At 32.7% G+C, this 17,424-nt stretch overlaps 3 protein-coding genes and 1 long non-coding RNA gene across 5 annotated transcripts in view; all 4 read right to left on the bottom strand.

Moving 5' to 3' along the window:
• Positions 1–1,852: 1,852 nt before the first annotated feature.
• Positions 1,853–3,967, bottom strand: LOC113786571 (uncharacterized). Its single transcript, XR_003472815.2, has 2 exons — positions 3,141–3,967; positions 1,853–2,589 (listed from the first exon to the last, which is right to left on the bottom strand). It is a non-coding gene; the product is annotated as an uncharacterized lncRNA (long non-coding RNA).
• Positions 3,968–5,393: 1,426 nt separating this feature from the next.
• LOC101491458 (uncharacterized) lies at positions 5,394–11,301 on the bottom strand. Of its 2 annotated transcripts, XM_004500658.4 has the most exons (11): positions 9,490–11,301; positions 9,254–9,367; positions 9,133–9,165; positions 8,732–8,903; positions 8,435–8,613; positions 7,995–8,131; positions 7,557–7,652; positions 6,821–6,890; positions 6,652–6,729; positions 6,390–6,510; positions 5,394–5,666 (listed from the first exon to the last, which is right to left on the bottom strand). In XM_004500658.4, exons 1-11 carry the CDS (start codon positions 10,555–10,557, stop codon positions 5,587–5,589), a joined length of 2,148 nt encoding a protein of 715 aa, XP_004500715.1. In that variant the 5' UTR covers positions 10,558–11,301; the 3' UTR covers positions 5,394–5,586. The 2 variants fall into 2 exon arrangements, 1 of the variants encoding a protein (XP_004500715.1); XR_012163288.1 differs by lacking the exon at positions 5,394–5,666 and having other exon boundaries at positions 6,457–6,510; positions 6,652–6,716.
• A 152-nt stretch (positions 11,302–11,453) lies between these two features.
• LOC101491774 (probable histone chaperone ASF1A) lies at positions 11,454–13,379 on the bottom strand. Its single transcript, XM_004500659.4, has 3 exons — positions 13,034–13,379; positions 12,121–12,236; positions 11,454–12,029 (listed from the first exon to the last, which is right to left on the bottom strand). Exons 1-3 carry the CDS (start codon positions 13,140–13,142, stop codon positions 11,670–11,672), a joined length of 585 nt encoding a protein of 194 aa, XP_004500716.1. The 5' UTR covers positions 13,143–13,379; the 3' UTR covers positions 11,454–11,669.
• A 1,033-nt stretch (positions 13,380–14,412) lies between these two features.
• LOC101492097 (DEAD-box ATP-dependent RNA helicase 50) overlaps positions 14,413–17,424 on the bottom strand; it is a 3,802-nt gene continuing 790 nt past the window's right edge. Inside the window, exons 3-8 of the mRNA XM_004500660.4 lie at positions 17,276–17,424; positions 17,012–17,199; positions 16,187–16,400; positions 15,593–15,724; positions 15,316–15,491; positions 14,413–15,187 (exon numbers count right to left, since the gene is read on the bottom strand). Of these exons, the coding sequence (XP_004500717.1) occupies positions 14,950–15,187; positions 15,316–15,491; positions 15,593–15,724; positions 16,187–16,400; positions 17,012–17,199; positions 17,276–17,424 (1,097 nt within the window). The 3' untranslated portion in view covers positions 14,413–14,949. The remainder of the gene's footprint in view (positions 15,188–15,315; positions 15,492–15,592; positions 15,725–16,186; positions 16,401–17,011; positions 17,200–17,275) is intronic.

Genomic DNA, 17,424 nt, shown 5'->3' with positions numbered 1-17,424 from the left:
TTTTTTATCTGATGTAAAATTAGTTTGTTTTAATTGAATATATTATATCATATCGGAAAACGTATATAATACCTAATGTGTTTGTTATAAAGATAAACTCAATTTCAATCGACATTATTCAAATGTCAAAATTAAATTGATGTGCCTCAAATAACTTTTCAATAATGCTATTCACACCCCTCAAACTTAAAAAAAAAATCAAAGTGCTCAAAATACCCCTGTCATCAATATTACACATTTAATATCCCATAACTCCCATTCATCACACTCATAACTCACATATCAATACTCAATCATTTAATATCCAATAACTCCCATTTTTTGTTTTTGTAAATCTGAGATTTTACGTGAACTCAGTTTACTGGAGTTACGTGAATTGAGTTCACGTATGTTTTAAAAAACTGAAATTCTGAAACTCTACCCAATCTGAATTCACATACACCTACGTGAACTCAGAATTGCGTATTAAATGGAGTTTGAAACATGAATCCTCATATTGTACGCAATTTGAATTCACGTACCCTACGTAAACTTAGATTGTGTAATCATTGAATGATGAATAATAAGCCATGTACGTGAACTGAAATTGCGTAAGTAAAAAAAATTTGAAAAATTGTTATGTACGTAAACTGCAATTCACATAAGTTTACGCGAACTCAGTTCACGTATACATACGTTATTTCAATTCACGTAAGGTTTGGATTTTGAAATTTTGTCCACGTGAACTTAGTTCAAGTACGTTTCTGGGTTTTTGAAAAAATTTGCTTACGTGAACTGAACTGAACGTACGTTTCTGGGTTTAGGGCAACGAAGGTTGTCTTCTTCATCAAAAATGGAAACTACTTTCCTTCAATTTTCAGGCATTGTATTCTTAAATACATAAAACAAAACAACATAACACAATAAAAACAAAGAATGATTATTACTTACTTGATTTACAGCAATGATAATAACTTGATGAACTTGGTTGATGATGATTGATGATTAATGATTGATGACGATGATTGATGAAAATGTTGGATGATGATTGATGATGAATATGAAGAAGATGAACAACAATGAAAATATGGGGAATGTAGAATGAAGAGGAAGAAGATGATATGAATAAGTAATGTTATGAAGAAGATGAAGGGAAGGGCATTTTGGGGATTTTGATTTTTTTTTAAGTTTGAGGGGGTGTGAATAGCAATTTGGGGGTGTGAATAACATTATTGATAACTTTTTCCAAAATCTACCGTTAAACAAAACACATACTTGATTATGTTAGTGTTAAACATATGGCAGACTTTTCCGTCTTTGTGAACATAAAAAGAGCTAAACAAAAACATGATTTTCTACATAGGGAATTTTCCACGCCACTGCAAAGTACTATATGACAAGGTAATCAAAATTGGGTAGGATATGCTAGTCTAAGAACTGAGAATCATATTCATATTCGATTCCAATATCCATTAACTTAAGTCTTCCTCTCATATCCAAAACAACTTCCAACTTAATCTTCATGATGTTGAACCCCAACTTTTTCCCAAGAAGTTCGACAACCAAACCAGTCTTCCATGGTATTGATAACTCACCTATCTTCTCTGTATGCACAACACACGACCTACATTTTGCAAGAGTCTCCAATATAATAACTATTCGTCCAAAACACTACTAGGAAAAATAGTTTTAGTGTCAATCGAATGTTCACGTTAACAAACAAAAGTCTAATAGACTATTAGCATCAGTTTAGTGTCATGGTGTTGGCCAACACTAAAATACTTGAAGATAAGCACTAGTGTTAGTTTGATGCTCGTCGGCGTCGGCCAAACTGACGTAAAATCCAATGACGCTAAATAGTGTTCACTTGCTATTATCATATTTCACTGCAATTATCAATAAAGCCCACTCTAAAATATATTAACAGTTGACACTAAATGGTATTCACTTGCTATTGTCATCTTTCACTACAATCAAGAGTGAATGTGCAGTTTAAGTACTAATATATACTTTTAAAAAATATACATAAGTGTTGTAGAATTATTTGCTTTGTGCTTTAGTCATCAATTGTTTTCTCCAAACTAGACTAATTACGACCAAATAAACAAAAGTTCCCTGATTCCTAGCTTCAGTGAAGCATGGAAGATCCACAGTTCTGGGCAAACTCGTTTGGATAGTTTGGTAGGTGTGGAAAAAAAAGAAAAAAAGAAAAGGTAAATTAGTCTCAAAAGTGCAATAAAAATTGCTTCAAACAATGGCCTTTGCATGCTAAACTCATATCTCCAAGTGAAAGAAGATCCTTACACCGATCATCAAAACCAATGGCAACAACAACAACAAGGGTGGAAACAATGCAGTTATGGAAGCTTTTTGCAGAAGTTACAACCATTATAGCATATCATATGCAGAGCTTCAAATGGCTCAACATCCTTACAACAATGATTCAAAAACAAGGTAGTATTTATGTAATTATAATTGTGATGAAAATATATCAGCTGAAAATGAGAATAATAAACCAAACCAAACACATCCTAAATGTAGTCTTCATTTTCAATTTGGAGATTAATTGACTGAGACTAGTAACAACAAAGCAGCTGAAGCACCATTAAACTGGAAAAGAACAAAATGATAATGATATAAATTCAGAGTTCCCATTATCAGGAAAGTGAAAAACTGCCACAATTCAAATAGTTTTCTAATAGTGAAATTATCTGTCAAGTTCAAGAATTTCCTTCACAGCTCTAATGGAAATTGCTAAACAACAAATAGTGCAGTAGACAGTCTTAATAACCTTATGACAACACCAACATACTTCCAAACAATCACAAATATACATAGAAATACTTTGAAGATGAGTAGCTAAGAATTATACAGAAAAACTAACAACTACTAGCTGATTTTTATAGTAACAAGCTTGAATCTAATAATGAAATAAACAATCCACATAAATACCAACAATTCAGAAATTAGAGGTGACCTCTTCATATTGAAAAGTATAACCAGCTAGAGAAGCATAAATAAATAAATATATAGAGCAGATTGATATTAACACAAGTTCATAACCATAGTAACAAGTGTTAGTACTAATAGGTTATATATTCACCACACAAAAAACCTAATAGTGGAAATTAGAGTCTTAGTTAGCATAGACAGAATATTACCATAAAAAAAACACTTGGAAGTGCAAGTGAGAGAATGTTCCAAAAAAAAAAGCAAACCATCAACGTCCTCCGTGACAGTTAATCATGGAAGTTGAATAATTTGGATTGAAAATGGTGAGGCCACCACCTTGGGCGAGGAAAAGTAATATGAGCAAGCTTTGCAACTTCCAACACAGAAAGACCATTGAGTTGAACTGGAACTTCAGTACCACTCCTCTTTATCGCGAGAAATTGCAATACATCAAAAACAGAAAAATGATCGTTGCCAGATTGAGTAGCCTTATCCAAAAGAAATCGGATTAGTTCAGACATTGGAGAAGGTTGTTGAGTTTGGAGATTATTGTGGTTCTCCTGGAGGGGTTGTTCGATACCATTATGATTGGGATGAGGGTGAGAAAACCCTAAATCAGAATCCTGAGTTAAATCAACGAAGCAATGGAAGTGATCGTCAATATCAGAGGCGAGATTAAGAGTACAATGATGAAGAAGAGGAGTAAGAGAAGGAACGGGGGGAGGGAGAGGGGGGGTAAGAGAAGGAAGAATGGGGGGTTGGTAGGAGTAATCTCCGACTAAGGGAGTGTTACGTAAGAGTTCCTCTTAGGAAAGGGATATTTTGTATTCTTCAATAATAAACCCAAAAGGGTCGTCTTCATGTGCTTCAACATTCATTCTTCTTCTTCTTCTTTACTTCCTCTTTCACTTTTCTATATAAATTATTAAACTAGGGCTACTTTCGTCCAAATCACAAATCAATTTCTCTTTCTCTTTCTTTTCCTCCCGCCTTTTTCCCTCTCACACGTAACGTAACCTTTTCGTCTTCTCTTTTTTTATTCGTCCCACTTCTTTCTCTCTCTTCCTCGTTAATGGGAAATAACTTAATTTTCCTCAGTTTTTTTCAAATATTATTCTCATATTGGAGTCAAAAAATAAAATTATATAAATTATATTAATAATATATTTTACTTAATTGATTAAAATTCACATAAATTTTATTAAATTTATATAAAATATATATAATTTAATATAATATATATTAATTTCAACTGATTAAATATTTCTCAATCCACGTTAGATATGCAAAACAATTATTAAATGTAAATTTTGTTTTTCTTTAATCTTGGTTATATGGAAAGAGACGGAGAAAAATTAAAGGTAACACTGCTCGTTTGACTCTTTAATTTTCTAAATCGATTTATTTTGAATTCTTTAATTTTAAAATAGTTATTTTAATCTTTAACTTTAATTTATTTTATAAATGGGTGGAATTTTGTTAAAATCGACAATTTCAGTCTTTACAATTTCAAAATAATTTTTTTAGTTTTTAACTTTATTTTCTATAGCAAATTAATGGACTCTTTAATTTTAACCAAATCAAAATTGTTTGAATTAATATTTTTTATTATATAGTATCATGTAGGATATTATTTTAATGTTAACATGTTATTTCATCTTTTTATCCTATCAATAAAATGTGACAAATGCTAACAAATTGCTTTTGAAGTACTATGGTTAAGAAACTAAAAATATACACACACAAAAACAAAAAAATCAATTAAAGTTATATTGAAATTTATGTTTTCGACTATTTGAAATTTAAAAAGTATTCTTTCAATGCAAAACATATAAATATATATTTACGTTAATTTTTGTTAGCAAGCCCCATAAAATGTCTCAATCATTTGATATCTTGATTCTTTTTTGACAAATTATTTAATATCTTGATGATCGTGTATGAAATGATATAGTAATAAACAAAATGGATTTTGAAGTATTAAATTTGTTAGAGATAAAAACATTGCACAAAATATATTCTTCTACCTTGATGATAATTTATATACAAATATATGTTTACATTAATATTTGTATTTTCGAAGTTAATAAATGATGTCAATCTATTAAATCAAATTTTTACTGAACTTTTTAACTTAAAAATAGTTATAAGATGTTATCAAGAGTAAAACGAAATACTTTATAAATCTTTTGTATCCGTACAGTTTTATATAGAAAATAATAATTATATAAAAAATACTAATATTTTGAAAAAATGTACAAATAAATATACATTATACTCATTTTATTAACACATTTTATATATTTTTAAAATAAACTATACTCGTACACGACATTAGTTTAAGTAGTCTACATCTTTTTAAAAATATCTAGGCAGACCCAAAAAAAATTATACTAGAAAATTTAATGTGTATTCTCATATGTACACTAAGGCAACACGTAGCCAAAAAACAAAAGGCAACATGTAGGAATATAGAAATTCTTCTCACATATCAATTATAGCAATCCAACACATAAAATTCAGAATATTGGGAGGCATTATACATCTTATTTGACCGTTGATTCTAAACACAAAATGTTTGTGGGTTTTATTTACAAAGGTAGGCGTGGCTTGACATTTGAGACCGCTTCATGAACAAAACAAGCTAGCACTTAATTATGTTCCAGCAATAAGTTGCACATGATCACTACTTTTAGATGAATTCTTGTACCAGCTCATGAATTTTGCTATGAATTCTGTCATAATAAATGATAAAGTTGAGTTAGATTCTGAAAATGAAAACTCAAGTGTTGAAATGACAAATAAGAAGACATTTTATGTGTGCAAGCAACGAGTAATAACAAAATATTATGTAAGTTGAGTATTAAGATTCACTGCTTTCTGGTAGAGAAACAGATTCATGAAGGAGCGCCTCTTGTGCATTTGATCAAGGAAAGAAAGTTTCTCTTTCAGTTTTATTCCAAGATTAATGTTGAGAGGGCATGATCCTTTTACAAAAGGGAGTTGATTGGACTGTGATCCAATCCTTTTGCTGTCTTATGCTTCATGTGTGAAATTCTAAGACATTCTGAGCAATTCTGTGAGCACATGCTTAAAATATTTCCTTCTATCCTATAATTCCGATGTTATGTTATTGAATGAAACTTTGGTTCAATCAAATAAAATCGAAGACAGACCAATGAGATAACTCATATTGTTGCACAAGAAGCCACATCCTTAATTAGTATCCACATTTTTATTGATATTCTAACATGTATTCACATTATTATTATAAATGAAAATTCTAAAAACTTTAAGCATGATTGGTAAATTTCTTCAAAAGAAAATATTAAACAATAATATAATATTCATTTTGAATTTGGAACTTTACATGCATTATTGATATCATTTGTAAGACAAACTTTTGTGATTTAAAAATAGTAAATACTATAAGAAGTTAAAAATAGGAGGTCTTTTACCTTCAACTTTTAAGTAGTTCATTGCATTCTTTTTTATTACTTCATTGTTCTTTTCATCCAGTGCTCCTTGTTTGTTTGGAGCATAATGCTTCACACTTTCAAATTTGATTTCACTACCTTTCTGAAATGGAATAAAAAAAGTTACTTCCCGATTTATCAGTGTGGCTTTAAATATAAACAATAAAGCCAAAAACAAATTTATCGAAAAGAAACAAAGAAATGTAAAATCAACTACATTACACATAACAGTTTGAGATTTTACATTGTACTCGCTGTCAAGTTTGGCAACCCCTGAGCACAATGAGTCATCAACTAAACTCGTTAACTCTGCAACCAAAGTCTGCGTGAACCAAGATAACTCTTATATTGGAATACCATTAAAAGTAAAGAAGTCGTTGTTACAATGATAAAAACACCAGCTCAAATATTACCTTGTAAATAAAGTCAGGAGGAACATCATGAATCATAAGACTTTGAAGCTTTCTACGAATGACATACAACCTATTACAAAGGAGAAATGACTGTCAAGTAAATTGTTCTTCATAAAATAACAAATTTTAACTATAATTTATTTCCTACGTGTACTTTGGAGAGAAAAAACAAATTCAATACAATAACAACCATACCAAAGTCAAATCAAGAATTGTTTAAGCTAGAGATCGAACTCGAGTATTTTCGGACATTTCAACTTTAACTAGAGCTCGTTAACCACTTAGAACATCTCCAACTAAAGGTTCTTCATGGTAATAAGCCTAACAACCTACTCAGTGGTTTGTGTATATAGTAACATCATAATTAAGAAAATCCCTTAATAGTAATATCTTACCTATATTTTTCTTTTTTGGTGAATATAATTGACCTATACTTAAATACTACTCTACGGATTCAAAATACATAAATAGATTTGTGGTATGATGTTACTTCGTTGGAACATTCAACTATATTTTTATTTTAATAAATTAAATATCTGAAATAAATACTTATTTAAAAAATAGAACTTGAAGTTATTGCCATAAAAAAAAATAGAAATAGAACAAGAAGTTTAGTGGCAAAAAAGGTCAAAACAAAACTTATACCATATATATTAAGCATTTTCCCACCTCTAGTTCAAGAGATAGAACTAGAAGGCACAAATTAGTCTAGTACAAAAAGGCACAATTTACTTACTGTCTTGGACTCTGCTCTCTGATTATATTTTTAGCAATATTCAAAATATCTTCCTCCCATCCGGTTAAAATTAAATCACCGTCGTTGAGGGAGTTCCTGCATCCAAAATTAATAAACATTTGAGTACACGAGGTCGTTGTTTTTTGGTCAATAAATTAGATGAGTTTGTCAGCTCAATATTCCTCTAGACATTGCACATTTCTTCCTTATGATCAACTTATCCATTTTTTTTAAAAAAAAGGCCATTTACCTGTTCTTTTTTCTGTTGGCATTTTTTCCTTTTTCCAGCATACATTTCTTTTTCTAATATTGACAAATTTGTTTGGTTCAAATGAAGAAAGAGGAGAAATTTTAACAGAGAAGGGACATGGAAGGGGAAAATGTTGTCTAAGCTTCAATTAACATTGTGAAGTATCTTTGTAAATGATGATGACTCACTTGTTTCGAAAAGTGGCCTCTAACGAACGAATGGCTTGACGGAGATTGTTTTTGGACCTCAAAATTATCTTCTCAATTGATTCGGGTGATAATTTTATTCCTTCCTCTTGTACAATATATTCCAAAATCTTGACAATCTATTTATTCAAAAGGATTGGAAGAATATTAAAACTTGATCAATTTTTTTTCTAGTTAAAGGTAATTTGGTCTCCTTAAATGATAACAATAATGAAGTTTTTCCTCATTCGATAGGATCAACTCCATAGGTTATATGAGTATGATGAAGTTTTTCCTCATTAGATATGATCAATTCCATAGGTTTGATATAATATGCAAGACGTTATACAAAATGCAGCTACTAAATGATGAGATTATAAGTGATTTGGATAACAGCAGAAATTGAGTAGAGTTGAAATTGTATGATTAGAGGAAATAATGACCTGTTGGGTTGATGGTGATGAAAGGCGTACAGTGGTGCAATGTGATTCGATAGGTTGTAGCCTTGATTCATCAGAGCAACAAAAAAACAACTTACTACAACCTTTATACTTTTCTAGCAGCCACTTGATATACAACAGCGATTCTAACGATAGCTTCTCCGCCTCGTACAAAATGATTGCTTTTTTTTGTTTGAGATATATAATTAAACAGGTTAACATAAATATATATGTTACGAATTACTTTATTGGTCAATACAAATTAAACAACAGCACCTTTAGCATTATTAGAGTGCGTACCTTGACAGTTTTCTGGGCTACAAGGCAGTGAACTATTTATCACCTTACCATATGTTTCCTTAAATAAATCAACAATCACGTGTTTTTCATATCCCTTTGCCTCTGAGAGATTGACCTCAACATGATGGAGTGATTTCTGTAAGCGTAGTTGGAGATTTTCCACCATTTCTCCCTATTGATGTCAAAGGAGATAGGCACTATATGAACTCATCTTATTTCAAAATTATTAAGAGCTTACATGAAAAATGCCTCAAAGAATACATGTTAGCTAGAGTAAATAAGGCAAGGTCTTGTAAGCTGAATTTAAGAACACTTTCTTTATCATTAACTCATCAAGAAGTTAATTAAAAAAGAGAAGATGAAATGGAGGTGATATTAGTGGTAGTGAAAGGAGGCATTACCTTCAATTTGATGTGTTTATATTCTTCTGTGACCTGCCATTCAGCAGCAAAGTAAAAATATCATGTAGTTTTGTCTATTATATATTCGCATAAACACGCTATCAATCATGAGCGAATATACCTGCACTTTGTCAGCGCCAAATACCTCTCGAAGCATAGCCCTTATCATAGATCTCTTTCCTACATTTGAGGGTCCTTCAAATATAAAATGATTACACCCACATCCCTCTTTAACCTATGAACCAATTATAGCAAAACAAAATCTTAATAATTTTGATATTTTAACGGAAATTATGTTGTACATTCAGTTGCAGTCTTGTAAATAGAAAAAGAAAGAATGAAGGATCAGATTATCACCAATGCTTTCAGCTGAAGTGCTTTATCTCTGTTGCAGATGAAGTCTGCCAAGAACTTGGGTTGGTGTTTGGTTGCCCACAGATAATCGTACAGATTTCCTTCCTCGGCCGCGTCCTTCAACTTGTGGTCACAATGTAATTCCGATGACACTGTTTGTTCAGAAACAGCCTTTCGACCATCCAACCAACAATCACTGAGGTCCTCTTCCAAGTCTATATTCTCATTCCCAACTTGTTCAATCACCAAATCCAAATCTCTTTTGTCAGCATTTTCTTGTTGTAACAATACAATCTCAGAATCTGATGTTACTCTCTCCCTCAAAGGCTTCCTCTGATGCTCTTCAATCAACAACACGACATCATTGTCCAAAATTGTTTCCGATTCATAATTAACCCTCAAAGGCTTCCCCCCTTCAACATCGTCATCATCTATCTCCTCCAAAGTTGCTTGCAATGACGACTGATCAATAACGCCCAAAGGTTTCCCTTGGATATTGAGATGGATCAACTCCATCTCTTCCTCTAAAGTTGCTTCTGGTTCAGTCACCATCAGTGGTTGATCTTCTCGACTTAAAAAGAAAACAAGATCACGAGAAGGTGATTGAGTGGTGGTAGTATTGAAATTGATGTTGAGGGAAAAGAGAGAGGAGGGGGAGGTAGGAACAGGAAGAGCAATGAGACCTCTATAGTATGGGCTAGAATTGTAATTGTGATGGGGATGAGAATGAGAAGTGGTCCAAGAAGCATCGAGGACAAGAGAATAATCGGTAAGACCTTTGTAGTAAGGACTACTGTGGGGGGATGATGAAAGAATGATAGGACGTAGTGATGAAGAGATGTTGTCGCCATCGTCTTCGTCGGTAATAGCAAGAGATTGATCAGTGAGACCCTTGTAGTAGGGACTATTAGAGGAGTGAGTCATGTCATACGAGTCAACCTCCTTCTTCATCCATGGTGAAAACCACCAATGACCACTGTTTTTCCTCCTTCTAAACTTATTGTGGCGGGTGGGTGAGATCATGTGACGATCCCCTATAGATTGCTTCAATGTCGGGCTAGGTGCTTTCATTCTCTCTCTCTTTCTCTCAATATCTATCTATCTACCTTTCCAATAATATTACATAACTACGTGTGCCGTTTCTAGTCGGATCTTCCAAGAAATACCAATGTTACCATGATGATGATATCCATGCATTGCAACAAACTACATCGTTCCTATCTATGTTTTGGTCTTTCTTCCCACCACGTCAACTCTGCTGGCCTGCCGGACTTTGACTTCTAAATATGTCTTCTTATTATTTTTCGATGAAATTCATGTCTTTTCTTTTCATTTTTTAATATAATCAGATTAGACGACATTTATGTAATGATCCCGGCAAAATAAGGAAATAAAAAAATATATTTTCAAAAATCTTAAACTAACCAACTTTCTAGCTTCCTAACAGGGGAACACTTTATTTCTGGTGTTTGTGGGAAATGAATTCCTCATTCCCGTGTTCATGAATGTAGAATAAATCCCGCTCCTGCGGGCAAAGAGAAATAGAGAATCCTAACATACCCTTGAAGAACTGTTCAATTGTTACAAGACTCTTGTCGGTTTGGTCTCAATACTATACAATTCTGCTATCATGGCAATGTGCCTGTTGCCCATTATTTACTAAAAATAAGTTGATACCCCGTTCCTTTTTACCTCTACGAGGACTAACAAATTTAAACCCTAAAATTCAATGAGTCATTTGTATTTGAATAAAAATCTATTTACTTTCATTTTAATTATAACCAAAATCTGGAGACAGATGAAAATTGAAAAGATAATAAAGAATAAGCTCCACATAAGCGATTTCAGAAAGCTATCTTGAAGAACTTATTAAAATATGCTATAAATAACTCATAGGGAAACTGAATCAAAATAAAAACTACAAACTACTGCACAGCTTCTTTGCTCATTATGTGAAACGCAAGAACTAATGAAATTGGATTTGTATTGCAAAGCTTTGTGGATAGAAACTGGTTTTCACACATTACAAACATCTTGAACCTAGTAATTCAAAGGCTCTTCCTACTTCCAAAAGTATTCATGAGTCATATCATCAACTTCATCCATAAGAGATTCACAAAAAGCATCTTAATCCGTACAGGCAATGTAAAGTTGGACATTGGAGAGTTGAAAGGCCTGTATACCTACAAAATGTTAGAATCCCCCTCATTTGGGGGATCACAATCAGCTACAGCCACTTGACCATTTCCAGTTTCTGGTTGTTGCTCAGATGGAGGGGGTTTCTCTTCATTTTCATTGTTCTCAGGGTGAAAATTGATGGGAAACTTTGTGACCCTTGGTTTATCACATAAAATATTCCTTTGAACCTTATCAATTAAAACCTTTGTTGGAGGTTCCTCTCTCAGCTGCTCATCATCATAGTCATTGTTGACATAATAACCAACGCGAATAAACTCTTGACCCAAATAAGAGCAGGTCAGTAGAAGCACCGTAACACCAATGATATCTTCTTCACGAATCTTTGACGGGTCCGGTGGATCTGCCTGCCATCAAAACAGTATAGATATGTATGAATTTAAAAGAAACTTCAATTGGCAACACAAAATTCAAAAGATTAGTATTGATAAAGCTTGCCTGTAAAACAAAGCGGTAGTTTCCAACATTGACAGGACCAACAAGAACACTCTCTAATAATTGGTCATAAGTCTCATCCTCAGCAGATCCAACATAAATGAGCTTCCATTCCAAATCTGTGCCAACAAAACAGCATGTGTTGTCGCAACCAAACAAGATAAAGTAGAATCTAGGAGTGAAAGTATAATGAAGCTGATAGAAAAATAGATTTTGTCGACTTTAGACCCAAACCTGACATGTTTGTCTCCTGACAAAAGGTATTTGTTAATCGATTTCATATATCAATCAATGTATTGAACATTTCAGAAAGAGAAAAATGAATTCATCTTGCCATTTGTTAGAATTGTCAACTTGCAATAGTTTATATACAGATTTAACAATTCAAAAATATAGAATGGACCCAGGTTAGTTCAGCATTGTATACCTTGACTACAAATTCACCCTCCCCCATAAATTCAATACAATGAAAAAGAAAGAAAAGAAAGCAGTACAGAAGCACCCATCTGTAGTATGATCAAGCAAACAATTGGTAATTAAATCGAATGAGGAACGTTGAGGGAAAATCGAGAGTTCAACAAGCTACGGGTTTAACTTGCTAAAGAGAATGAAGAGATTCTCCATTTTGTACAAGCAAGGAAGTAAAAGATTCGTGATAATCCTGCAGTAAGAAAAGCTACGTATGCAAAATTAGGTCTAATTTGCAGCAACAAGATCTGAAAATAAAAACCCTAAACCTGTCTACTGGAGTGATGATGAAATTGAAGATTGAACGAAAAATGGCGTGTTATGGTAAATCTATATTTAAAAATAGTTGAATTAGGTTAGCAAGATATGATAGAAAGGGTTAAATGAAAGAATGGGAAGAAAAACCCTAATAATAGAGAAAAACACGATAATAAGAAAGAAGATGTACCGTCTTTGAGAGCGGCCAAACACTCGTAGGAAATCTCGAACTGAAAAGGTTTGAGAAATGAAGCAGGGTTATCGAGGACTGTCACGTTGGTGATGTTCACCGCACTCATGTTGCTGCAGCTGCTTCTCGAATCTTCCAAACACACAAGAAATTGAGGAGACGAGAAAAACAATTATTATTATAGAGTGAGTGAGTGTTCAAATGAAGGACGAGAAGCGAGGGCAATGAAAGGTGTTGGCGGGAGTGAGTGAGGTTTTGAAGAAATAAAAAGAAAGAAATCACAAGTCATAGTCCACACGATTTATCATTTATTACAACAATTGCACACACAGACAAACAAACCAACCCCACTCTCCTTCTTCAAAGGTTCATTTCACTTTATTGTAAGGTTTTTCTTTTTTTACAAGATTTATATATCAAATCTATTTAAAATAAGATTTTAATTTATAGCTTTCTTTAATATATTTTTTCATATAAAATTATGTCCTATTTGACTATTCATCATGTATTTTACAAGTTTTTACTATTTCGATGAATTTCAAAACTAATTCATAAGATTTTTTGAAATATGAGTTTAATTTAAGTATTTCAAATCTTTCATCTAAACCTTTTATATTATTCAAATTTTACCTCGTGTTCTTCTTTTATAGAATCGAGAGATTTATTAGTAATTGTCAAATCATTTATTCTTTTATTTTATAATTATGATTTATATTATATTGATCTTTTATCTTTTCTTTAAATAAAATAAACTGTTATATTATGGTAAATTAATATGGATCGTTATTCTATTTTTACGCTTCACTAACTAAACACTTATTTAAGATCAAATTAATGTAAAGTATATTTTATTTTAAAAAATCATAATAAAAACTAACGTAGTAGATAGGCTTGTGTTGTTTTCTCCGTACTATGAAATAATATGAAGTTGTGTATTGAAAAATATAAACTAGTAAACTTTACTTTTGTTGGCAATTTTTATTTGTAATTGCACAAATAGAACTATACATGACTTATATTATGCATACCAATTAACTAGATACAATATGATGGATACCTTTGTGCATCATATTCAAGTATAGATTTCATTTCTTTAAAGTGAAAAATTAATAAAGGAAATAAATCAATAATTAATATTATATTCACTTATGATTGATCATACATGTGTATAAAACAACAACCATTATTTGATGATCAATGATTAATATTATTCACCTTGTTATCTAAAGTGAACGGTTATTCACTTTAAAAAAGTCCAAGTCCCTCAATTATTGAGGTAAACCTTTGAAGTACAAGGAATGAACAAGTTATTCTCAATTTATTTATCCATACAATATGGATTTGATGCAATACGCAGAAGCAATTTCAAGAACATGATGTATCATGTATTTGAGAAAATTAGATAAAAAATTGCATGAAATAACAATTTCGAGTACAACATCAACATGTCCACTTAAAGAAAATATCAAACTAAGGGGAGCACAATAGTTGTCAATCATATTTAAAGCATATGTTTTGAAAATATAAATTCCACGGCAGGAACCCACATTTGGACTACCACTCCAATTAGTAGCTTCACAAATTCACATTGTATCCTGCTTTGGGACGTGAGTTTGGTTGTCCAAACTTGCTTCCAAACACACAATGACTTTTGTAGGAGTTTCATTCCTGGTAATGTATTTCCTAATAAATTACTACTAAGTAATATAGTTAGGAATAAAACAAAATTCCTGCCCAAAGACAATCTAAAGATGTTAGTGATTAATGTAGCTCTTGCTTTTGCTACGAGGAGCCTTGAAATGCATGATTCACTGACTTGGAATATTGTTGGGGATACCAAAAGATTTCCTTCCTTTGCCATGCATGTTTCACTGAGGGTCCCGTACGATCCCAGGCAATCCATTAAACCCAACTTCCTACTTCATCATCTCATAAGCCGAAGGTACATCATGCAGTGGATGACCTTTCCTATTTCTTTCCATTATTTTGCGTGCAAGGGAGACTTGCTTCCCAACTACAAAGATAAACGCCTTCCCTTGTCCCCTGGCACCTCTGGCTGTTCTTCCAACACGTCGTACATATTCACTTGGATCACGTGGGTAGTCAAAAAGTATTACATGATCCACTCTACTGAAGTCAATTCCCCGCGATGCTCTGTTACAAGTTGCCACAATGACTTATTTGTAACACAAACATAATTATCAAACAAATAAAAATTAAACAAGAAACAGCAGAAAGACGAAGTTTTGAAGACATAACTGACAAGTTAAACAGATGAATACCTGTCTGTGCAAACCATAAATTGGGACACTTCTTTTGATGGAGAACGTGTGAACTCTTTCATACTAACAAGCCGTGATTCTTGTGTCATGGCAGAATGGAAAGGTAGAACTTGCATGCGAATTCCCTTTCTATCAAAACGTTTTAATGCATTTTCAACTTTTCTGCATGTTTCAATCTGCAATTTATTTTTGGAGTTAAACCAAAGTAAGAAAAAACACAAAGTGCGGCGATAATCAAAATTATAAAATATAATAAAGTCTTGAAAGTTCAGAATACTTTGTTACAGAACACAATAGTTCTTGGGACACGACTCTCCTCTGCAAGCTGCAAGAGAGCAGCTTTCTTGTTCAAAAATGCTGTGTCAAGAGTTTTTTCTTGTCCATCTTCCCCACTGCAATCTACTATAATCTGAACAAATAAGAAAATCATCATCAGACTCACTTACACGGAAGCTGATTACTCAAAATATCGATGCAGAATTCAGTTATATTACAAACATAAATTAATATTAGTTTTCATTATAGTGGTCATTACAGGTCACTGTATCCAGCATGGCTTGTACAGACCAAAATACCCCAGCAATGTAAGTATATAATACAGGGTGGGCCTACCATACCATTTTTATAATTGTTACCAGCTGCAGTGCCAGACACAATGAGACAGCACAGTGTATGAAGCTTGAGAGTAAATAACAGTTCAATTTCAATCTCATGTAGGAGACAAAAGGAGTTAAGCCAATTGTTTTCTCATATTACAACAACAGTATCAAACAGAAAATTCAGGAAATATGTTTTCTAATATTCAGCCATGCTGTCTTCTGTCCCAGAACAATAAAATAGAAGGGGAGGGAATTTGTAACTGAAACCTAACCTCTTCAAGGCGAGAGCTTATTCGATGCATACTAGGACCCATGATCATTTCACAATCAGGAAAAACTTCAACCAGTTTGCTGTAAACATTTTTTGGTAAGGTTGCAGTAACAAACAAATATTGTGTGTCAACTGGTGAAGAACTAATCAAGCATTGAAGAGCCTTTTCGAAGTCCTCATCCCCAAAGAGTATATCCACCTCATCCAACACAGCGCTGCAACATAATTATTGTTAGGAGAAATTCTACCATTGTTGCCAATGGATAAATATATCCCAATGTGCAATAGATATGTAAACAGCGGGGAAGGATTTCAGGAAATGGTATGGAAGTCTAGTACATTTCTATTGATTTATCAGTAAAATGTTATTGTATCAAAATAGATATTAAAAGTTAGATATCCCAATGGGAGGATATCCACAGTGCCCAACATTTAATCCTAATACTGATATAATTGAAGTGAAGTTTCGACATCAATTCCCATATAGAAAATTTATGCCATAACGATATCAGATCATCAATCGGCAAAAGGAATCAGTTTTGCTGTGGCATAATACTAAAAAGTGATCACCAAATTTATAAAACACATGGTAACTGTCAATAAAAGATAATGTCCTTGTCTTCATGTCATGATAATATGATATTTAATCAAAGAATATATAGATATGTTGACAACAGCTACTAGAGAAGGCAATTCGAAGGGGCAACAAATTAGCATTAGTTATAGTGACTTATATTTTGCAAACGAAATCACAAGATACTAATTGAAACCAATTGCATAACTGCTTGTGAATGGTAAAAGTGACACAAGGGAGTCAAGGTTTAACCATCTTAGATTTGATAACTGCAAGAAGCCTTCCTTGATAAGGAACAAAAAACGGCCAGGAGTAGCTATCAAGACATCAACACCCTGCTTTAAATTTTCCAATTGAGTTCTTTGTTTAAAACCACCTGTGACAACCATAGATTTGAATGGGACCCCAGATTTTGCCAACGATCGACAATTATCCAAGACCTGAAAGTAGCAACAACAGTTATACCTCTGTGGAAACTGCATATCTTATTCTGAATTTAAACAGCATTGATTTAACCTGAGAAGCTAACTCGGCTGTGGGTGCGAGTATAAGCAGTGTAGGAGATTGTGAAGAGGATTGATTATTACTATTATGCCCTTGTAGTTCTTGTTGTCTGAGACGCTGAATTATTGGTAGAAGATAAGCCAATGTCTTTCCAGAACCGC

This window comes from Cicer arietinum, chromosome 5 (assembly GCF_000331145.2).
Source record: "Cicer arietinum cultivar CDC Frontier isolate Library 1 chromosome 5, Cicar.CDCFrontier_v2.0, whole genome shotgun sequence".
In the NCBI taxonomy this organism is placed as follows: domain Eukaryota; kingdom Viridiplantae; phylum Streptophyta; class Magnoliopsida; order Fabales; family Fabaceae; genus Cicer; species Cicer arietinum.
The sequence above is the reverse complement of the archived record's forward strand: the minus strand, read 5'-3'. Positions and strand labels throughout refer to the sequence as shown.